The sequence below is a fragment of the Pyrus communis genome, chromosome 3, assembly GCF_963583255.1.
Source record: "Pyrus communis chromosome 3, drPyrComm1.1, whole genome shotgun sequence".
Taxonomy (NCBI): domain Eukaryota; kingdom Viridiplantae; phylum Streptophyta; class Magnoliopsida; order Rosales; family Rosaceae; genus Pyrus; species Pyrus communis.
In genome coordinates, this window is record NC_084805.1 from 23,961,276 (window position 1) to 23,985,883 (window position 24,608).

General features: G+C 35.8%; 3 protein-coding genes across 3 annotated transcripts; 1 reads left to right on the forward strand and 2 right to left on the reverse strand.

Moving 5' to 3' along the window:
- Positions 1–432: 432 nt before the first annotated feature.
- Positions 433–6,824, reverse strand: LOC137728778 (uncharacterized). The gene is made up of 16 exons (XM_068467540.1): positions 6,463–6,824; positions 6,331–6,375; positions 6,202–6,242; positions 6,032–6,113; positions 5,840–5,884; positions 5,005–5,061; positions 4,307–4,366; positions 4,097–4,224; positions 3,606–3,843; positions 3,437–3,503; positions 3,101–3,171; positions 2,939–3,028; positions 2,222–2,330; positions 1,942–2,033; positions 1,517–1,622; positions 433–840 (listed from the first exon to the last, which is right to left on the reverse strand). Exons 1-16 carry the CDS (start codon positions 6,607–6,609, stop codon positions 716–718), a joined length of 1,503 nt encoding a protein of 500 aa, XP_068323641.1. The 5' UTR covers positions 6,610–6,824; the 3' UTR covers positions 433–715.
- A 3,627-nt stretch (positions 6,825–10,451) lies between these two features.
- LOC137729381 (vesicle-associated membrane protein 721-like) lies at positions 10,452–13,031 on the forward strand. The gene is made up of 5 exons (XM_068468327.1): positions 10,452–10,791; positions 11,316–11,457; positions 11,547–11,667; positions 12,403–12,465; positions 12,660–13,031. Exons 1-5 carry the CDS (start codon positions 10,602–10,604, stop codon positions 12,807–12,809), a joined length of 666 nt encoding a protein of 221 aa, XP_068324428.1. The 5' UTR covers positions 10,452–10,601; the 3' UTR covers positions 12,810–13,031.
- Positions 13,032–13,962: 931 nt separating this feature from the next.
- On the reverse strand, positions 13,963–15,202 carry LOC137730260 (transcription initiation factor TFIID subunit 8-like). The gene has a single exon (XM_068469319.1). It carries the CDS (start codon positions 14,970–14,972, stop codon positions 14,232–14,234), a length of 741 nt encoding a protein of 246 aa, XP_068325420.1. The 5' UTR covers positions 14,973–15,202; the 3' UTR covers positions 13,963–14,231.
- Between the last annotated feature and the right edge of the window lie 9,406 nt (positions 15,203–24,608).

The window sequence follows — 24,608 nt, forward strand, 5'->3', positions numbered from 1 at the left end:
AGGTTCCTTCTTCTTTTTTTTTTTTTTTTTTTTTTTTTAAATTAGAAATTATAAACTCATCCGTAGGCGAGACTTAAACAAAAAAATAACAAAATTTTATTTGTGAAGTTATGTTACTATCCTTAACTTTTTTGTTGTGATAAATGACAAAAATATTTTTTCACCCTCTTTTGATTAACAACTAGATTTCATTAATATGTAGTTTAGATATTGATCTTTTTGCCGCCCTAACAACTTAGACTTCCAACCACTTAGTACTACGATCTGATAGTATTCCTCTTCACTTATAAGTGAGATGTCTTAGGTTCGATACCAAATTAGGTTGCCCCTTATGTGATTTAGCCGAACTCTCATTTCCCTTAATATAAAAATACCGTTGTACTAAAAATAAAATAAATAACAAAAAAAACAAAAAGGCTGAGACTTCCAAAATAGTAAAATTGTACTCGCTGAGATTCACATTTTGCTAAAATTCGGAACATTCGGGTTCTAAAAACATGGTTTGAGTTTGCTTCTAAAAGTCTTTCCACTGCCGACCAAAACATTGGCCCCTTGTAAAGTTCGATCATTTAGTACCATAGAAATGGACGTTTATATTCCATGCAAATTTCACATAGCAGCATGAGCTCATACATAGTAAAGTTACACAAGCTCGAATTAGTACATAGCATTCCTTTCCCGTCGGAAAAAATGGGAAGAGAAAAGGGTAATAGAATTACACCGCCGACTTCTCTGTTACTGCACTATCTTTCAAATCGTAAGCAGCATCAGCGGAAGAGGTGTCGATGTCATTCAGACCCAATTCTTCGTTTTGCTCCCATGACCTCTCGTAATCCTCAACTGGAGTCAGCCGGCACCAAAGAAAATAATGTCAAGCATAAGAAAACAACGACTGGTGTCTTAATCGGGTAAAGGAAATGAACAAGCAGTACAATATAAGGAACTTGGAAAGAAAAATTAAAATCAAACGCAAATGAAAAAACTGGTTAGCATATGACGTCTGCTTGCCACACAAGCGTTTTGCGTAGATATATGACTTGACATCAGTTTTTAATAATGTTCTCCAAACAAGTTCTACCGTGACTTAATCATTATCGCACTTGAAGATTGTCTGCAAGAAAACTGTAGATCCGCCAGAAATTCATTGGTGGTGAACAAGGTAGCTAAAACTGCTTAAGGTGCCTACCAGGTTAGGTTTGTGAGACACCACACAACTTGAGATGCATACAGCGACACACAACTGATGTAGTTCTAAGAATCTTTTTGCAAGTAAATGTAGTGACAATGTAGAAAAACAACTCGATTACATAGACGCTGCAGAATCTAAATGAACAGACAAAAAACCCTCTCTTGACCCAGCCAAGGAAAAAAAGTTATCTCTCTTGCATGTCACATATATGATTGTCAGCAACTCAGCAATCATCCTCTACTATTGTTAAGTGTTAACTATGACATTTTTTTAAGGAGGAACCATGAATTTTTAAAGTACACCTGAGATGGAAGAAAGAAGTCTTACACATCAACTGATGGTCATCTTTTATATCGTCAGTCGCCGGTGCAATAAAAGAATTAGCCAATGCGTCATCAAGAATTAGAGTCCAAGGCTCTTCTAAACACAGAAGCTGCAGCAGAGGGAGAGAAGTTAAGGGAAAAACTGATATTGTCTGTGGAAAAAGTAAAGCCACCATAATTATACATAAAAAACAACTACAATAAAAGAAAGAATAAAGCAAACCAATTTTCTGCAGCCATTACGAAAAAGAACGTATCCATATTTAGAAATTTATGCCATCTTTACAATGTTCGAATAAATTTCTGGCACGAAAATTTGAGTCCATCTACTATGTTCCATGCATTGATGAAAAAGACTATTACAGAAATTAAAGGCTGAGACTGCATATTTCTTTTCTATATATGTTCCAGTGAAAGGCCATCTAGTACCTTTTTCAGGCTTGTGTGAAAATTTAGCCACTTGCTTTTCTTATTCTCATCAATACTGTCTCCAAAACTAAATCCATGCACTCTTTCAAGACCTGCAAAACAAATTATAAAGTCACCCTCTCAAAACCATAACGCAGGTGAACCATATCAGTTCCAGGTAATTAGAACAGATACCAACGTTAAATTCCACTCTTTTAAGGTACTCATAAGGAATTAAAAGAATCATAAACTAGAAGCACAGCATGTCACGGACAGCATAGACAGAAATATCAGCACTTACTTTCACTAATTTTCATTATCAAGCCTTCAATAGTTGTAACAACCCCTCCCAGAGTGCCACTAGCCAGCTCCAACTCAATTTCTGGAATTATTACGCTCGCAGTATCTGACTGAGCCAGCATGATAGTTTGTCAGAAAACGGTTTGCAACTTTATACTAAAAATAAAGGTATTAACATCTCATGGACTCGAAACCAACACACGTGTCACATCTTAAGTTGATATTGTTATTCTCCACATTCAGAATGCTTGTATGTATGTCTATAACTATATAAACAAACTAATCTGAACAAACGAAAAAAATCTTGTAATACACTTTTTGTCACATTCTTATGGTATATATCTGTACATCACTTAGTAGTTAGCACCACAAGCAACGGCAAAACAAAACCTTTATTTTTAGAGCATTGATAAACCAATAAAACAGTCCATACTCTCCCATCCTTTCCACAATTTTCTGTCTGATGGAAATCTAAAGTTCCTTATTCTTGTGCAGAAATTGCAGCAAAATTCTCTAAAGATTCAGCCAACAACCACTCTAATCGGACCCATTAGAACTCAACCATGGGAAAGCAATGTCAAGTGCTACACGTTACTGGTATACGGGCAAATGGAAGTGCTATATGCACAGATCATAAGATAAAGACAAGATATGATAAGAACATGGTAATAGACATCATAAGATACAGATGAGATATGATAAGCATATGGTAATAGACCTTTATTACATCACGACTAAGATCCTTAACATTCTTCACACGAAGAATAATTTTCTTTCCTTTCTCAGGAACTCGTCCACCAGGCTTCAACTGCACAAGAGAGCTTAATTTAACAACAAAGCATGGAAGAGATTAAAAGAAAATAAGCAGATCGGTACAAACCTCAGAATTGCGGTAACCGCAATTGTCACAAGTGGATGCCATGACAATTACCTCTTGAAAATATGGAATGTCTGTAAATGGTTAAGAAGAAAAAAAAATATTGCAAAAAGAAGTTCTAGAGGTATCCTAAATTTCTTTAGCAACCAACTGGATTGTTTTAATCTCTCTTTGGATGTGTTCTTTTCCAGTTATTGTGGGATCTACAGATAGGCCATTGGTTTAAAGCAGAAAATCCATTTTCACAAGACTAAAAACAGTTCCATTAGATCAGCAATAAAAGAGAAGCAACTTATTGACTCAAATATCTGAAGACTGGTAAAAGATGCAAAGGGATACGGGTGACAAACATTCGAGTTTCACACCGAGCAGTACAACCTCCGCATGTTGATGGGAAAGTCATCACCTGTCAAACAGTGGAGATATTCACTAAATATTTCAAAATCTAATCTATAAATGCTGAAAAGATACAGAATTGTACTGCATAGAACACTTAATAAATGTGTACCTCCTCTGGAGCTGTGTATCGAAACAAAGATTCAGCAATTTCAGCACTATTACTCTGAGCAATGGCCCGATGACCAGCTGCTGCTCCAATTGAGCCATGTGGGACTCTTTGTACTTGGTCAGAAGTGCTAACTGCTTCTGTTGATGCTGCATCAACAACATACCCTAATGTTTTTTGTTGCTCTGGAGTTCGCTCATAAAACCTTATACTCAATGATGGATCAGGGGATGGAGCAAACCTGCACAAATAACATTTTATACCCTCAGTCAGTGAAAGGTTCGAACAGAAAGCAACATTTAAGTGTCAAATTATAGCGACAATGAAGAAAATTTCTGAATCCACCACAAATGCAAGGCACTTATGAGACATTAGCTGCATTCCTTTTAAAAGTGACTCCAACTTAAACTGTATATTGAATTATTGATAGAACGGACCCCAAGGACCAAAGTTATAACAAAATGGTTCTCTTTTCAAAATTGATAATCTCTTACAGGTTCTCAACAAAGCTGTTTCCAGCTGGATCATCAAGGATGAAGGTGAAGGACAAGTCTGCTGTAGCACAGGCTCTCAACTTTAACAAAAACTGGTCTAATGCTTCAGCAGTCTGAGGATCCACTTTCTGAAAACTCAAAAGACAGCAAGTAAATATTGAGAAAAACTATATTATCTTATAAAACAGTAACTGTCAGACGTATATGAACCTTGCGCTCTTCTTGAAGTGCTTGTAATTCATCTGCCGCTCGTAACAATATCCCCTCAACCTAAATTATCAGACAAATATAAGATGTTTGAAAAGGGAGAGGTTGGGGTGGGAGTGGAATGAAGGTACTTCGGGAAAAAAAAAAGATGAGAAAAAAACTGAACTGAAGATACAAATATATGAGAAATTATACACTAAAGACAAAACTACATAATTAAAAAGGTGATACAGGGAGAACCAACCACTTAAGCCTACCCATCCTAAAAGATAATAAATAAAAGGTATTTAATTTTCCTAGTTATCACCCTTGCACGTATGCCTAAAATATGTGCCAAAGGCTAGAGCCAATTACAAATAGATTTACTTTCAGTCAGCACCTTTTGCATATAAAAAAATTTAAATCAAACCTTTACTCTTTCAACTATTACAGAAACGGTCCGCAAGTCCCAAAAGGGGATAAAAGAAAATGATTGCCTTGACTGAAGGAAAACAGAAAAGTTAAAGAAATCTGTTAAACTCAAAATGCTACAATGTACAATCTGTTGAATACAGACCACAAGTCATACAAGTAAAAAATAAGATATTGCTACCGACCACAAAATTACCAAAAAAGAGAAAGGAATCCAGGTGAATGGAGCTAATCCACTAAGCAGCAATTTGTACAACTCTACTAAAGAAGAGGGGGGAGTAAAACAATACCGTTGACAGAGATCCACGCTGAGACTCCGGAGGAATCTCAAAATCCAATTCGGGAATCTGTGGACACAAATGAAAGAGAATGCACAACTCAATACATTTTTGTTACCTTATAGAAATAGATATTATAGACAATCCCACAAGCAATAAGAACAGATAAAATTAATCTTAGTTTGACTAATTTTGTAGCTTTTTATTATCACTCTTCTTGATCATCTAGTAAGAGGAATTATAAAATAATAAATACGAAAATCATTATCATTTCTATTAGTGTCAATTAGCACCACAAAGGGATATATTATAGCAGACTGGAAACTCTAGGTCAAAAATTTTTATCTGCAGCTCTTTTTTAAAAACAACAGAAAAAATCTACAATTTATATTTTTTTTTTATACCACCTGATAACCTAATTAGCTAAGATCTGGAAGTACTTATGTACAGTATATATTCAACTCGATTCATTTATCTCACAAAGGAAAAATCGATGGGCCACTACTGGGATACAACCCCAGTCTCCCCAGCCAGAATGTGAAAACCTTACCACTAAACTGGCTAACTAACCTACATTAAATCAAAGTTACCACTAGAAACTCTAAGTCAGCATTCAACCAATTCAAGATTTAGAACTTTTTTAACAATAATGAATAATGATTATGTTACTCTGAACTAACAAATCCAATAAGCTCTCCAGCTAAACTCGGATAATATGAAGACAACAAAAACAAGTTCTTTTATTAAAGTCAACATAATTGAAGATGTTAAAGAAACTGTACATTACAGAAATGTAAAATGGAAAAGAATTAATGCATTGAACTTCAAGCAGGATATACTCAAGTACCTTAATAGTAGCAGACTCAGACTTCACCACTTGTCGATTAAGCATCTGCACAGATAAATTCATCAATTCTGCAATTCTGAAGGAGGGGGAATGTTCAATACACTTCAGCGAAAATATCATGTATCGCATTGTGTAGTATAGAGATAAAATGATCCATATAATGTCAATTAACAAAATTTTGATTAGTCTAACCTTGGGGTCGCCAGAAGGCACCTCCAACTGGTAGCAGCAACCTTTGGGTTGGAGCTCACCAGCAAACTGAACCTCATTATTCCTGCAGCAAAACAAAACATACAAGATCGAAAATTTCAATCAGCAATCAAAAATTGAACAAATTATCATCACATAGTTTGAACTTTTACCTCTCATTGCAATGAGGGCACTCGAAAGCCGAAAGCAAAATCTGCACACCAACAAACACTTCCATTTACACACAGCAACAACAGAAAGAACACGAAATTGGCGAAATTGATCAGAAATTAGATGCATACCTTTCTGAAGTGTGGAATCAGAGTCAGCAGAAAACTGGTAGTACCCTGAAATTAACAATAAACTTAACAAATCGGATGATAAAAATCAAAACAGAGAAGCCCTAAGAAGCAATTAAGAGGGAGAGAGAGTACGTTTTCGCCGCAGCGCATGCAGAGGCTTTCGACTCGGTAAAGGGGGGCGTCGGAGTCGTCGGCGGAGACGGCTTCGACCACCGAGCGGACATCCACGATTTGGTTCTGGTCTTTGGCGTTGCTATTGCTATTGCTATTGCCTTCCATGATTATCTTTCCCTGCGATTGAATGTGCGGGAGTTTTGAGGTTTTGGGTTGGAGGCAGAGGCAGAGGCGCTGTGGTTGTAAAAAGAAGCAACTCTCAGTGTTGTATGTTTGGAAGTGACCTACGCAACGCGCGCAAACAACCGTTGAGAAAGTGCTTGGAACCCTAACACCTCAAATTCACCTCCCATTGTCTTCTCCTAATACATTGGAATTGAAGTTACAATGCATTTTTTTTAATACAAACTATATTCTACATAAAAGAAAAGAGGGAAGAGTTTAAACGTAGAACGCACTGAGCTGACAATAAAGATTCTAACCACCAGAACAATCTACCACTTCCAGAAAAAGAAAATAAAAATATTATACAACTGAGGTAAAATCTACGACCTAAAATCTACCTAATCCAAACCCACTCAAGCTCAAAGACTACTAGTTTTGTGTGTTATGAATAGGCAAAAGTGAGAGAGAATCTTTGTTAGAGATCGAAGTGGAACATGAGTTATCACAATGTTTATTTTCGTAACTGTACTAGACAATGGATGCAGGTAAAGAGAATGGAGGGATATTGATATGATCACTTTCTACTTTTGATCTTGTGTGTTGTTTTGAAGATACAAGCATACCTCTGTATATAGAGATTTTGATCCAACATCTTTTGAAATGTACGAAGAAAACTTTACATATCAAAATAGTAAAATTCAAACGTATACTATTTAAGTTTACAATCTTCACCGATAATATTAACTTTCATTCTTTCATTTTTAGTCAAATTATGTGAGTAGCCACATAGTTTTACAGCATTGTGAACATTTTTCAAGTTGTGACATTTTTACAATAGGTTTTTCAAACCGTGCTAATTTTGGATGTTTTTTTTAAACTTTTGCTTGTGTTCGGGGTTTTGGGTTTTGAGTTTATAGCTCTCTTTCTCTCAGTCCCTGAAAATCGAAGAAAACGAATAAAAAAATCCGAAGACTGGTTTCCGCCATGAATTCAATAAGCAGAGCAATACAGTTATGTGTGTTTCTATGCATCTAAAAACTAAGGTCTAACCTTGTTAGGTTTTGGTGCATACCCTCAACTTTGTTGAAGAATCTTCACAACTAAATAAAAGTTCTAAAGCTGACGGAAGAAGAAAGGACTACCGATCACACCGGTAAGTTTGTTCGAGTGATCATCAGCTCCTACTTTGTCACCTTAGTTGGCGTTGTACATTTATTTTCATTTCTGGGGAGGTTTAACCAAAAGAAAACATAGCAAATGAGTTGCATGCATACCTTTTGGTAAACTTAGAAATTCAAGAAACATGAGACAACATTTGTCCCCCAGAAAATATGCTAGGAAAGTACAAACATGCAATTGAGATATACGACACTCAATTAGTGATTACTTTGATTCAAAATATATGGTTTATATCCGTTCAAAACGTTTATGCTGTTCCTTTCATGCTTGGCATGCTCGCAACTTTGTATGATGTTTGCGTGCATTTTTCTTGTACCTTCCTCCATGTATTGTTTATGTTTATCGATTTAGAACCATTTGTCGTAGCAGTTGTCGAGGATGATATGGATCAGTCATGGAAGAAAGACACCTCGCATGGAAAGATTTGAAAGAGGTAGCAAATTTTATATGGGTTATTTCATTTGATTTTTCGTTGTTACACACTCGTGTTTTATATAAATGGGGATGTGGATTCTTTATTTAATTTTTTTGTAAATAGTTAATCGTACCTGTTATAATTTGTGCCCAGGATCCAAAAGATGCAGCATTTGAACGGAAGAACCATGCACTATGGAAGGCGGTCATGCACTATGGCTTAACAAGGCACCACACTCGGTTTTGTCAGAACTTGAAAGCGTGGACAATAGTAAACGAGAGTAAAGGTAAGCCTGCACAAATTTATCCTTACGAAATAGAATGAGATAAGGCGTTCCATCCCACGTTTGGTGCGCCTAAAACGGGTGGAACGAGCTGTTCCACGGGACGAGTTTTGAGTGAATTTTCGTTCCGCCTCACTCCCCTAGAACGACTCGTTCCACATCCGTGGAACACAAAATTATAACCTCTCCGTCTCCTTCTTCTTCCTCCTTGTTTCCATCCGAGGACATCTTTGCTCCCGTTCCGTTCCGTTCCGTTCCGTCCTGTCCCGTCTGCATACCAAACGAATACCTTATGTATTCTGTCATCATTTTATGCAACCTTTGAAGGGTTATGGATTTTCTTAACTTTTTCTGGGTTATGGATTTTTCTTAGTTTAGTTTTGACAGTCAAGAGCATAGAGCACTCAAACCAACTGCACAATTCACCGAAAACTGACTCCGCCTATGATCAGTCATTGATGTCGAAATATGATTCTAGTTGACCTCTGGCATCTGAGTAAAATATCGAAATATCGAAGATTAATGAATGTGAACTGTACTTAAGTTGTATGTTAAGATTCTTTATTTATGGTTAATTAGCTAAAAGAATCCTTGATTGCTTGTAGGAGCAATGTTCTTATGAAAATTATTTAAGCTCTTAATCGGAAAGGCATTGGATGAAATATGTCATTTTCTTTATGCTTTTTTCACTTTTAACAACACTTCTACTCGTATTTTGAAACTTGTTTTTCTTTTTGTGATTTAAGTTCATTTTACATATTCTCGTATTGAAATTTGTACAATAGTATGTAAAATTTTTTGTTTACAAAAAAAAAAAATTTCAGTACGACAGTATGTAAATTTTTTTTCTATTTTCCTTCTTTTAAGCATATGTACTCTATATTTTGAGATAAATATATTAAAAAAAATCAAAAAACGAAAATAATTATTATATTTCTCTATATCCCTCTCATTTCTTTCTTGTGGGTGTGAGACTGAGACGGTGATTGTGATGGTGAGGTGACGTGTGAGGCAGGCAAATTGATGTTTTACCTCTCTTCATCTTTTTTATTTGTTTACGCTTCTTTTTTTGGATTAAAAACCTGAAATATTTGTTATTCCATGCAACGCAGGTTGGAGAGCGGTTCTCACATGGCCACCTGAACTCTGCCACGTGTACGAGGCCGAATGAAACTTCCTACTCAAATAGGGAACGAAATGCATTTCCGATTTTATGTTCGGAGCCTAAGGATCCACCACTCAATTTTAATTATACAGCTTCTATTAGTCTATTTTACTAGTTCATCCCATAGAATTTAAAAAATTTGAACAGCTTAGATCTCTTTCTCTCTTTCTTGAACTGCATAAATTTTAGAGTCTTTAAACTTCGAGTGAACCTCAATTCCTCAAATAATATCAACTTGAGTACAGTTCACATAATATACATTAAATGATAAAAATGTGCAATAAATTCATCTAAATTGAGATAAAGAACATATTGTTAAAGCTAATTTGGTTAAACATATATATGCATATTTAATTTAATATTTGATACGAACAATTGTCATATTACGAATCAAAATTGGAAATTTTTAGATAATTTCACTTAATCAACGGCCTTAATTTATACATTAATGATGAAACATATCAACAAATACGCATTAATCATTACAGATCCGTTCCTATAATCTCACTTTCATTATGATAATCACCTTGATTAAGAAAAGAAATAAAGAAAGACCTCATGAACCTCTCATGATCCCTACCTCACAGCAACCTTTCCCCAGAAAATCCCTCTCACTCTAGTTTTCCTTTAAAATTAGTACTCCACATTTTAAAAATTTAAACCCCCACATTTCTTCTTCCACACTTCTATCTCTACTTTTTAAAACCTCATTAAAACCCCCTAACCTTCCCTTCTCTCTCGATCTCTTTCTCTCTCTAAAACAAAAACCAGTGTGGGAGGACAGATCATAGAGAGAGAAACAAAAGGTGCGCTTCACAAATCAAAAACCCAAAAAATCCAACCCCTAAATTCGGAAAAAAAAAAAAAAAAAATTACAAAATCGCTGTGCGTCTCTCTGAAACCGAAACGCACAGCAGTAAGCAGAGAGAGCGGAAGGTTCCAGAGAAAAAATGGGGCAGAAGGCACTGATCTACGCGTTCGTGGCGCGAGGGACTGTGGTTCTCGCGGAGTACACGGAATTCAGCGGCAATTTCAACTCCATTGCCTTCCAGTGCCTCCAGAAGCTTCCTGCTACCAACAACAAGTTCACCTACAACTGCGATGGCCACACCTTCAATTACCTCGTCGACAATGGCTTCAGTAATCTCCTTTCCCTCTCCTTTTATTTTCCGTTTGTTTCCCGAGAAAATGCTAGAAATTCTACTTTATGCTGTGTTGATTGTTTGATTTGTTCGTTTCGCTTGTTTGTGCTGCGTTTGATGTGCCTAATTGTTGCTAGATCTGCGCTTGATCTCGATTCTTTGGTTTTGCTTTGTAAATTTTGATTTTTCGGCGCTGAATTTCGGTTTCTGTGCATTGGAGTTCAAGATCTTGGATCTTAGGCTAATATTTTGAAGTGTGAATTAGTGAATGCAAATCTGCTTCCAATTTTATCCAATTATCAAATGCGATTCCGCTGTAGTTATTGTAGTTGCATCTTATTGCATTTCGAAAATATTTCCAATGCCTTGATTTCGTGGATGCTGAAATTGTTAGGATATTTGAAATCCTATGTATTTAAAATCTTAGAGATGAGTGTTTTTAACTTCTTTTTAGTGTCGATTCGAAAGTTACAGTTACGTTATTTAATTGTTTATACCAACAGAAGTTTCCTCTTGTTGCAGCATACTGTGTGGTTGCGGATGAATCAAGTGGAAGACAAGTACCTATTGCATTTCTGGAGCGTGTCAAGGATGACTTTGTTGCAAAATATGGCAGTGGAAAGGCTGCTACGGCTGCTGCGAACAGCCTGAACAAGGAATTTGGGTATTATACCCGACCAGATCATGTAAAATGCAGGCTGATGGAATTTTATCTAGTTAAAATTGCTAATTTTGTTCTCCCGTTAATTGCAGGTCAAAATTGAAGGAGCATATGCAATACTGTGTTGATCATCCTGAAGAAATAAGTAAGCTCGCAAAGGTGAAGGCCCAGGTTTCAGAAGTTAAAGGTGTTATGATGGAGAATATCGAAAAGGTAGACAGCATTGGTTTATCTCTATCGCTCACTTGGCTTGTATACGATTGTTTGATATGGATGGGATACAGTATTATTGATTCTAATTAGTAACTGCCTGAGCTTCGCGCATCCATTTATTTCTTAATTGTTTATGTCTTTTGGCCATTTTACTTATTTCGAATATGGGAAAGAGATAGAATTGAGGGTTTTCGCCCTGACTTTAGGAAGAAATGCTCTTCAGTAATTGTTGAACATTTAGTTGTACACAGATCCGGACACATGTCCATAATTGAGCACGTGCAATCTTGTGTGTGTTGTTAGAACCTAAGCTACTAACAGATCAGGCAATGTGGAACAAGTAATGATAGTTGGGACTTGGGAAGGGGATGTGGCATGAGTCTTGAGGATAGTGGTTCATTCGAACTTTGTTTCAATGTTAAGCTTCTCTTTTTCCCGGTCACAACTTTTCTGTATTCTTCGTGTATATGAATAAATTCATAATAATAATGTTGGTGGTATCCAATAGCAATGTTTCTGTTGAGGTGTTGTATTTTACATGGGCTATGTTCGATCATTGATTCGTTGTTGATTTTGGGTGTATAATATATACATCCATTCTTATAGAGACGTAGAACAAAGGTCATTTGACGGACTTGTGACTTGTTTGCTCGCGGTGTCTTTCTCATACCTTGGATCTCTACACACTGTAGGATAATCTTTCTTCTCATATGTTTGTTTTGCATTTTGATGCAGGTTTTGGATAGGGGGGAAAAGATAGAGCTTTTAGTCGATAAGACTGAGAACCTTCATCAACAGGTCATATCTCGTTCTCTCTCACAATTGCATGCCCTTGTTTAATAAACTGAATAGTTATTGTTAAAAGTGTTTCCCTGTTGGATAGCATGCCACCCGCATAAGTACAATGTGTGGTGTCTCATTCTAAATTGATTCATCTTTTCAAAAATTTGTTTACGTTGAAAGAATCGTTATTCTGTGTTCCCTGCTTACAGGCACAGGACTTTCGGACTGTGGGGACTAAAATGCGGAGGAAGATGTGGCTGCAGAACATGAAGGTGAAGCTGATTGTTTTGGGAATCCTGATCGCCTTAATCCTTATCATAATCATGTCTGTTTGCCACGGTTTCAACTGCGGTAAATGAGTCCGTTGCCGTTCTTAAGAAAATATTTTCGCCTTGTCACCGAACTTTTGCAATTTTATTGTAGCATTATAAGAGAAAGATCATATATCTGTTGCAACTCTGTACTTAGTTAAAAGTAGTGATTTTCCGATGTGGCACGAGTCGGAAGACGTATTTTTTGTGCGAATGGACCTCATATATTGTGTTACTATGTTATAAGAAATGAGTGCGTTGCTTAATGAAGTGATTTTTTCTTTGCGGTGGATGAAGAGATAGTCTTTGGTTTCCTGATCCTAGTTCTAATTGCTCACTCATTGCTTGGAACTTGTAACCTACGACCTTTGGACCCCGATGGTTATGAGAGAACAATTCCTATGGCACAAGTTGACCGCCACCGTGGCGTTCTATGTCCATAACACAAGGACATGTGGAAAAAAAAAGCTAACAAATGTCCTTGCATTATTGGCACGGGATGTCATGTGGCGGTGAATTCATGCCTTGCACCTTTGGGGCATAAGCACCCTCTTGCTACCCACATGCTAGGCGCCGTAGTCCTATGAGCGGCTATGAATTGCGCTAATTTTGATGGGGATATGTTAGGGAGGCGTGTGAGATAACCTTTATCGACAAATAGCAGATCCCTTTTGACATTGCATGAACTTATATCTATAGACTTGTCAATAGATCGGATTTTAACCCGAATTTAATCCGAATCTGATTGAATTAATAGGATATAGATTGCGACTTTCAATTCGATTATTCAAACAAGATCTGAATTCGATAATTTGATTGTAAATGGATCCAGATCGATCCGATAATAATCCGACCCAACTTAATATATTATTTGATTTTTATATTATTTATACTTTTGTGTGATGGTGGTTTTTTATACAATAAAGTTAAACTTATATCCTATTTGCTTATTGTTCAACATGAAGCTTTTAATTAGAAATAGAAAAATATAATCCACGAATGAGGTTACTAATGATATTTTAATATTTTCTAAGTCTTCAATTAAATCCGATAAAGGTCCGATTTGATTATCAAAATTCGATGCTAATAGTATTTGAACCAACAAATCATATCCGATGATCTGAATAAGTATCAAATCTGTTAATCTAATTATAAATGAGTACGAATACAGTTCAAATCCGTCCCATTTAGGGGTCTAAATATGTATCACTATTTGGACTGACATGATTGAAAGCAGCATTGGGCCACCAACACTTTTTGAAAGCGGCTAGAGTAACGTATTCGATCTAGTTATCAAGGTTCAATTCCAAATCATTATTCGAGAACAGGGATTTGAATTTGAATTTCTTCTGTAATTTTAAAAAATAATCCCGTTAAAATCACGAGATTTGAACTTAAGATTTCTTGTATAAACTCAAAGAGAGTCCCACCAAGACCAATAGCCAGTTCATTTACCTTTGTGTACACATCTCACTCCTCAAATCCACATCCGTTCCCTCCTCCTATCCTAAACCTCACTCTTCCCCTCTTACTCTTTACCCCCGATTCCCAGCATATCGCTTTACCATTCCCGCTCCCACTTCCACCGCCATCGCCAACATTTCCGGCCGCCACGTTCTCCCACAGCTCCTCCACATTCCTCCTCTTCCCAACCGCCTTCTTCACCTCAGGCAACGCCGGCAGCCATCTCGGCACGTGCAAACCCCTCCGGGAATCCAATTCCCGCGGAATGGGAATCACAGTCCCACCTTCCTCCGCACCCAATTCCTCTCCCCGCGGAATCGGTCTGGCGAACGGGGTTTCCTGATTCCGCCTCACGAAGCCGGCGAGATCGCTCAAAACACTCGAACCCAGTACGCAGAATCCACTTTCGTGGAGGGCGGAGGCACCCATGAATCCCTGCACCGACTGCAAGTCGTGGAGGGCATTGGCGAAGTCGAAGACATTCGTTTTGGTGCGGTTGGTCATGGCGGCGTAGGAGGCCGAGGCGGAGGCTACGGCGCCGATGTACTTGACGGCGATGTGGGTTAGGGTTTCGAGGGCGGAGGGCTTCGTGGATTTGAATCCCACTGATTGGGTGATCTGAGAAACCGCGATCCTGGCGATGCCGAATTGGAACTCGGGTGGGGTCGGGTTTTGGAATGGGGGTGTTGGGGTTTGTTCTTGTTTTGGGGTTTTGCGTCGTGATTTGGATTTGGATTTTTGGGACATGGTGGCGGTGGTGGCGGTGGTTGATTGGGGAGGTGGATTCTGTGCTTGCAGGCGGTTTAAAGTCCGAATCTTCGTGTTGGTTTTCTTCTGAGCCCTAAACTATTGGAAGAAAGTTTGGCTTTTTATTAGTGGGTTTTTATTTTTGTTTTTTTTAGTGGGAAATAATTTGTTTTTCTTTAAGATGGTAAGTAATTTTCATCGCGTTTTTATTTTATTTTCAAACAGTTCATGCTTATTTTTTTTTGAAAATTAAATAATGTAAGGAGAATTATGGTAATTTAAAATCGAATTGTGTAAATGCAAAAATTTGATCGCCATTTTTATGTTTTTGAATTTTTTCAAAAAGAAATAATGGTTTGAGTTTTCATTTATAATTCACAGAATATGGTTTGAATTAGGAGGAACAGTGGTGCTCTGCTAAGGGCATTCCATGAATGCTTCTATAATACATCTCATAATAACTAGAAGTGTTTTTAAATTTAGAAGTTTCTGTGAGTTGTAAAAGTACTTTCTAAAGAAGCACACCTTCATAAAGTCCTTTGGAGTGCTTTCAAATTTTTAACAAAAATATTTACATGTAGGCTCGGCCCTGGCCTAGTGCAGACAGTGCAATTGTCCAGGGCTCAGAATTTTATGGGGCACCAAAATTTGCTATACTAACAAATATGGGGATATATAAGAAAATAAAAAAATAAATAAAAATTTGCAAACCCAGAAGTCGCGTCTTTTGAGTTTGACTCTTATCTTCATATTCCTTCTTCGCAACTCGGAAGTTGCGTCATGACAGGCCACAGATCATAGAGTTTTATTAGGTATTATTCTATATATTTTTTTTTTGGACGAGAGGTATTATTCGATATTATATATTAGGTTTTCTGACTCTTTTCTTAGTAATTTATTAGCATTTGCCTACACACTTTGTATGTATAAACACATGTTTTAAGGAAATGAGAAGGAGAGAGGGAGAGAGAGAAACCTTGGGGGAGTAGGAGATTTTTGTTTTTGGTTTTTTTTTTTTTTTTTTTTTTTTGGGAATTGTTATTGACATTCAAAAAATCTCATTCTACACTCCTCACAAGTGTATTTTTCTTTCTTAATATAGAAAGTTTGGAGTGTAGAATGAGATTTTTGGAATGCTAATAACAATTCTTTTTTTTTTAATTTTTAATATTGGAGGTATTTTAACATCACATGTAGATGAGGTTTCAATAAAAAACTATAAAATTTAGACATGTGAAATTACATTATTGCCCATCATTTTTTTTATGTGATAGAAGATTAATTTATCTTTTCACCATTATTTGATTGATCAAGAAGATTTTATTAATTAGTAGAGACTAATTTTTACGATGTATGTTTGTTGCAATGATTGCGGTCTGGCCTTTCCTCCGATTTGGCCTCTTTCTTTTTAATGGATTTATTTTTTATTGCAGTTTGATAATGGATTTCTGGCTCGATTTGCAGCCAAATGTGAGACTGCATTTTGAGACGTCTGCAAAACCCGATTGGCGACTGCAAATTGCAAAACTCCTCTTCTACGAATTTCAGATTGGCATGGTTTGCTAGCTTGGGTTGATAATATTAGGTACTTTTCATAATATATATTAGTAATTTTCTATTATATAGTTGGAATGATATGTGCAATGATAATTGATATGTTAATGATTTTTTTAATATATATTTGAATGATAGGTTAGCATTTGAAATCTTACTTGCGACCATTATGACTCAAGGTAGGCTAAATAAATTAGCAATTTTATGCATTTGGAGACTTGAATTATGATAATATAATTGATGATTTCACTTCAATAAATGAAGAAGATGATTTCTTAAAGGTTGAAATTTCAAAAGAGTTTTGTTTTGGAGTTGTTGAATATGATTTTTCTTTTGATTGTCTTTTCACCCCTTTTGGTTGTCTTCAAAGTAATATAATATGAGCGTGAGGCTCTAATCTTCAAACTTCGATTAGATTCTAACTCTCTTTAAATATTTATTTTAACATATGTTCTTGTATTTAAAAAAAAGGCATATTTTGAGCGTTTGCCCCGGACACCAAAAAACTCAGGACCGGCTCTATTTACATGCTTATAGTAAAAGCACTTCTACAGAAAACACTTATGATATGAAGGGTTTCCAACAAAACCCAGTTCCGAACCGAGCTTCTTTCTTTCTCTAGGCTGTTGAAATTTTGGACAATTCAAAATTATTGTTTTATGGTTGGACAATTGAAACTTCAGCGCGTTGGATTTGGGCTAAGCTCATTGTTGTTGAGCAAAGGCGTTAAAGTGATGTGTTTATTTGGACCCGCCCAACCCAAGATCATCTTGTTTGCTCTATGGGGATCACCATCACTCAAAAGGAGTTGTATGCAATGCAATGACATTGGGAAAATGTGATATTGTCCTTGGACTTCAATGACTGCTTACTCGAAATTCATACCTCTCGGATCGTATTGCGAGATTAGTTTTGGTTAGCTCGATTAAATTATGAAGCAAAGGGGTTTGTAACTTAAGTTGCAAAGAGCAATTCATGCACACCAGATCTTGTGTTCGATTTCTAGTTTCCTCCCTATCTTTGTTGGCTTGTTTAAGAATTGTAATCAGAATTGGATTGAGGATAGTCCAAGTTCAAATTTCCATTGAAGCTATTACTCAAATATTTTGGTATTGGAGTAAGAATGATATTAATGTTATATAAGTTGTTTACTAAATCACTTGAATGAACATCAATATGATTACTAAAACGTCATTGTTCTAAATTATAATACATTATTTTATTAGTAAACTGGAAGATAGACCCACCCCATTGTCCTATTTTCCCATCCATATTATAATTTCACCCACTATAAAAATTTTAAAAACTAAAATCCCAGTTCCCCACCCAATATTATTCCTAAAATAACCTTATATCACATCACCACCTCTTCAGTGCACTCTTTGCACCCCAATCCTTCCCTCGACTTCCTTTAGCAGCAAAATCCGTTAATTGGTAGCCATGGTTGCGAGTCAAGAGAACAAAGTGGGGAAGAAAGAGTAGCCCGTGAAGGACAACTAACCCTCTTCCCCCTTATCATCCCACCCCTCTCCCCCTTTCGCCTCTATTTTCAACCTCGCCAACCTAAAATCCCTATTGAAATGATACAAGGGCAAAATCCCAGACCCACCCCATATTCCATATTTAATTGTATCTAAGTATTAGAACATGAAATGAATTTCAGGGAAAAAATGACACAAGGGCAAAGGAAGCCTACAGTGAGGCTACAATGAAAGTACTAGACCAATAACAACTTCAGTCATGGCGGTTGAAGCTGAGGAGAGAGATGAAAGGAAAGAGAGAAAACTGGAGACAAAGAGAGAGAGAGACGGTGAGGGAGAGAAAATGGGTAGGGTTTAAAAGTCTTTCTCTAGAAGGATAAACATGTCTCTAATATTTTCATTAAAATGTGGGTGAAGAAATAAGACAATGGGATGAGTTTATCAGCACTCTAAAAATAATGTGAGGGAAAGGGATATTCAAACTTGGAATTTTACTGCTATAGCCCTTGGATGCTGATGGAATCATTTTTAAACTTGGAATTTTACTGCTATAGCCCTTGGATACTGATGGAATCATTTTTGCAATTTATTAAACCCTATATTTATGACTTGTGAAGCAAGGCATCATAGTTTGGCGTTACGTTGTCATTTCGACTCACTGCCAAAATGATTCTGGACATTCTACTACTAACACTCTTGCAGTATTGTTCATCTTATAACGTATTGACGAATTATTACTTTGTTTTACATTGTTTGACTCAGTTCTTAAAACGCTCATCAGCCGAATAAATATGCAGGTTGTAACTTGTATGACCTTAAATTGGCGCAGGGAGCATGTTCTTGGTGGGTTGTTATCTAATTTTGGAACTTCATTCAGTTACTACTTCATTACCTTCCTTTTTATTAGGGTTTCTTACTGAATGATTTACTTGTTTGGGTCCAAGAGTACATCGGGTTGTTCTACGAGCACAGTAACTGCGTACCATAATTTTAGACCTACATTCCTACAAATGACCAAATTATAGACATTTTGACAAAAAAAGGAATTCATATATAGAATGTAGTTTGACTTTTTATTTAAGGTTATAAAAAATGCTAGGTTATAGTCAGGCAGAGAGCAAGGACCTAGTGTATAGACAGATTTATGTAAATTTATTATATATCTTGTAAATAAGTGCCTATTTACATCTAAAAAAAAAAACTAAACTTGTATGGAGAATAAAAGTTCAATATATAAAAAGTTCAATATTAAAAAAATAGTAAGCATATAATCATAATGAGGAGGATTCTTGGATGATAGACTAAATTCTTCTTATTCATGATCCTTGCATTGGATTGGACATAGACTAAATTATTTAACCTTGTTGTATCTAGTTTATTTCTTTTCTTTGTATGTATCCCCTCAAAAATGCTCCAATTCATTTCACTATTGGATGAACTTGTAGTAAATCCATCATTTGCAAATTAGGTACACCATTTCCATAAGTATACCACTATGAAACCAAAAAAGAAAAAAGCACACAATTAATAAAAAATTAAAAAAACTACCTAGGTGCCGCCTAGCCCTCCACCTAGGAGCCACTTAGCTCCAGACCGATTTTTCGAAACAATTTGCCCTAAATCGCGATGGGCCTTCACCGCCTAGCGCCGATTTTTAGAACACTTTCATCGCTTGAGATTGAGGGGGAAGTATAGACAATTTGTTTCTAAACTCTTTTTGCACAAAGAAAAGCGACAAATTAGTCTTAAAAACAACGCATTTGAATCGTGCCCTGACTCAACGTTCTCATTTTTCTGTTATTGCCTTCATATCATACCTTTCCTTCATTTCTTTTATCTCTCTCTCTCGCTTTTTCTTCTTCAAGCTTGCTTCTCTTTGATTGTTGGATTGACATGTTAATACTTAGATTGTACAACAAGATCAGTTTGGTTAAGCTTCATCGTTAACCTGATGAAGCAAATGATACTTGTAAATCAAGTGGCCAAGAACAATTACCGGTGCTCCCGAGATCTTGTGTTCGATATCATACTCTCCCACTACCGTTTTGCATGAAAATAAAAAACAATAACTAGATGAAAAGAATTGGGTATGCAATCAAAATTTGCTGCTTGTAGGCCTTTCAAGTGTGTTTAACTTGGGCTATACTTGAAGTTGAAGTTGCTTTAGGCTAATCTAGAGTTGAATGTTCAAACTCCAAATGTGAGTTGGCCCAAATGCTCTTTTGCTAATTTTGCTCTCAACGCTCCTCTATCACACAATCTTCGACCAGTATTTTGAAATATCTATATAGGAAAAAATATTGATAAGCAAATTTATAGAAAATTGATGGATATATCAATATCGATATCAGTTGCATTTGATGGAAATTATGTAAATTTGCAATGGGGTGGTATATCAACTCACTAAGATTTAGTAAAAAACTAGAGAAAAATTTCAAAAAAAAAGTTTAAAATCCCCAATGGATTTCAGCAAATATCATTGATATTCATTGATTTTTCTATATCTCACCAATATTGGGTGAACTTTGCATTTCACACCCCTCTCTATATCAGTCCTTAATTGTTCGTATATTTCGACGAAAATATCGACAATTTCGTAGATATTTTAACTCAACCAAATTTCGTTTTCCTTCTCACATTTTCTTGATGATTTTTACTTGTGGCTGTAATGGCTTCTTCTATTTGAGGTTTGTCCACTCTAGTTGTTACACATCATATTATCACTATCTATTAAATCACCTATAGGACAACCTCACCATCCTTGACCAGGCCATGCTTTTCCTTAATAAATTTTGGAGCAGATCTGGTTAGACCGACTTTATTATTTGATGATACATTACAGCAGTAAGGTCTACCTGCCTCAGCATGCTGAAAAGTTGAGATCCCATTTAGAAAATTGCACCATATCCACCCTACGAATTTATTCACATGCTAAGAAAATAGAGAAAAGAGATAAGTCCTGTTGCACATAACTTAACCTAATTTTGGAAGATTCTTTGTATGTCTTGACAAAGATTCAAGGTTTTGGATTCCTTTATAGCTACACATGCAATGTTGGGGGTGGCCAACAAAGCGTGATGGTCGAACTTACTCTCCTTTTTTTCAAACGTTCATGGTAGTTGTGCTTAAAGTCTTACTATATTTTTTCTGGCTCAAAATTTAATCGAGTATGTAATATAGGTGCTAATTCTACTATTAGTTTAGGGAATTGTTATTAGTACTCCAAAAATCTCTTTCTACACTCCAAACTTTCTATATTAAGAAAGAAAAATACACTTGTGAGGAATGTAGAATGAGATTTTTGGAGTGCTAATAACACTTCCCTTAGTTTAGTTTTAGGTCACTTTCTATGCCATCACCCTTTTTCTTCAACGCTAAACATGCTTCTTTCAAAGAGAGGAAAAGTTGGAAGAACATCTGTTTTCCTCCTCTTCTTCTTTTTTCTCCTTGTTATTTTTTTTTAATCTTTCATCTTTGTTGATTATGACTTTGAAATTACTCTCATAACCACAAACTTTTGTTGCAAATAAACATCTTGAAATTACTCTCTCTCTCTAATTGTATACATATGTGTGTGATTTTTAAAAATAGCCGTTCCATATGGACAACCTTTAACAAGTTCCCATATGTTGTCACCATTATTCGTAAAATATTTACAAAACAGTGTTAAGATGATTTTTTTTAAATTCAACTTCAAAAGGAGTAGGTAGTTGAACCCTAATTTAAAAGAAAAAAAAATAAAGTCAGTGATGTTTAATTTAAATTGTTAAGTATCACATGAATTATAAATTAATTGTTAATTTGAAAAGAAAAACAAGTTTTATTTATTCATCAATATATATCAATCTGATTGAGTATAAATTTTACTTGTACAAAGATGTAAAATTAAAACAACCTAACACCTATCCCTCCACATAGAAAAGACATATTTTACTCTGTAATCAAGACTTTTAAGTTTAGGGTTTCAAACATAAATCAAATATATATATATATATATATATTTGGGTGTTATAAAACAAGTAAATAATAGAGAAAATTGAAGATGATGGGGTCTGCACTAATTAGATTTGATGTTGCAATCTTAAATAAACCAATGAATGGGATTACGGGATGAAGAGGTTATAGAATTGTAGGCTTTAGCTTATGGGATTTTTGTCGGTGGGATAAGATTATGTGCTTACAACAAGGGCATATATTTTCTAATTCAAGACAAAAATGGGGCAATTAAAGGTCCGTGTTATGCATGTGTGTTGAACAGAATTACGTTCCTGATACTTCAAACTTTACGGGTTCTTGATTCCACCATGGAAAATTAATAATCGCCCATAGATATTATGCCCAACCTTTGCTTCTACTCCACGATCTCTCTTATCCTACCAAATCCATATTCCTAAAGCAAACCAACGGTAGTCCTCAAAATTCCCACATAAAGGATATGCTCCTCTCTCACTCTCTCTCTCTCGTTCGTCAATTGTCATATGAGTGGGGACAATGTTATAAAGGGAAAATGTGTTGTGAGAGAGGAGAGGGAGCAACATCAAATTTTAAGGTGATGATTAAAGCTGACAGCTGGATTGTGCCTCTCACCCAACATTTTACTACACATCATATGTATGGGACCCTAATATTTTTCTTTTCTTTTAATGTCTGGAGATCCATATTTTATGCCATGGCTTTGTCCACTCCATCACCATCAAAATTCCCCACCACCTTTGAGCATGGATTGGAATATGGATATATCTGCAAAGTAGACTTGCCATCTTTATGACACCTTTCCATTTCTTTACCTCTTTTTCCTACTGGGACCAATGCCCTAATCGAGCATTCAAAGACTAAACAGTAGGGTAGATAGACATCAAAATTGCATACTGGGATCCTCCAAATTTGGGTCAGCTAAAATTGTGCCCCCACTCCTCACAAACTATAAAACTAAATGAGTGGGGCTCTGTGTGTGTCATTTTCTTACTTGTTTGACAATACAGAAGATAGAGGAGGGCCAGTTGAGCATACCATGTGGTATGAACTAAGAAGTTGTCCTCTTTGCCCTCTAGTATTGTTGTCTTTACAATATGGACACATATATATGCTGTCAACACATCGATTCATAGTTTATTTTTCAATTTTTAGAAGGCAGGAAACACATCATCTTATTGTTTGGTGTGGTGGGTTTGTGAAAATTAACTTCAAGTCTCCACCACCTTGAAATGCGACTGATCATCATTGTACATTTTCCAGAGAAATTATTACATAGGCCAAACGTACTCTAGATCTTGCAGGTTATATTTTCGAGAGTTATATTATACAAATAAAGTTTTGAGTTAAAATTTATTTTCTTTATGACTCAACACACAAATGGTAACAAGCAAATCAAAGTCTTAACTCTTAATACAAGCAATTAAGAAGAAGATTAAGATTCTTTGATATAATTATCTTCTCTCATGACGGATATATATATATTGTGTTTGTTGGACTAGATCTCCAATTACACGGTTAATCACATTTATAGATTTACAATATGACAGTTGACGAGTTTGCTAATCTAAGCACATACTTATAGTCAATCTTGTATTTAGTTTTTTTTATTTTTCTCCTAAAATAGTTCCTAGGCTCTTATTTGATTTTTATGGTAATATGATCCGTATACGATCCAGTTTGTGATGTTTATATTTAACAAAAAAAATTACAACCAAACATCATAAATGTTATACAAGAGAAAAAAAACAGAATTAGATATAATGCATGCATGATTAGGATTCCTCTTTGACCAACCCAGAAAAGAAAATCAGCTTCATCTTTGTCAATGCTTATTTCAACTAAATGCAGAGTTTATCTGTGCCATACGTACTACATCGTGCAGTGTTGCACGTTACCTACATTTTATAAATTATTCGTGCAGAGTTAGCAGAACTCAGTTTTAGAGAAAGGTCTAGGAGGCCATATACCTGGCAATGTGAAAAGATATGATTCTGTTACACAAAACAAAACCTTTGATTTGATATTATTTTTAGGTCAAGAACGGCATGGAAATTGGAAAGCAACAAAGTTGGGTTTACTACTTTGTTCGCACTTCATCGATCTCACCCTTATTTTATGAATCGAAGGTGACAAATAAGGTGGTTAGTTTCTCTTAATCACTACATCACACCTAGGAAAGATAACCCTATCAAGTTATCATATTTAATCAAAACCATTAATTTAAGAACACCTCACAAGTCACATACGCCAATAATCTTCACAACTACATTGCATATGACGGTGACAAAGAATAAAACAAAAGTGAAATATTCCCACTTATGTACGTACACATATAATATCTTTATATTTGTTCAACCAAAAGATTTAATAAATATTGAGTTTTGATGTAAGGTGGTGGCCATTTTTTTATCTTGGATGCGTGCCGATATTAGATATCACGCATATATAATATTCCTATAATTATATATTTGGGATGACGCTGACGAGATGGGATGATGGGTCTTCTATGCCACTACTTTTTTATGTCATCTAGTACATAAACACATGGTCACGGCCAAAAATCCCACGCAACAAATAAAGGCCAAAGATTCATTGCAATTTTGAGTGGTCCGGACCTTGAATGATT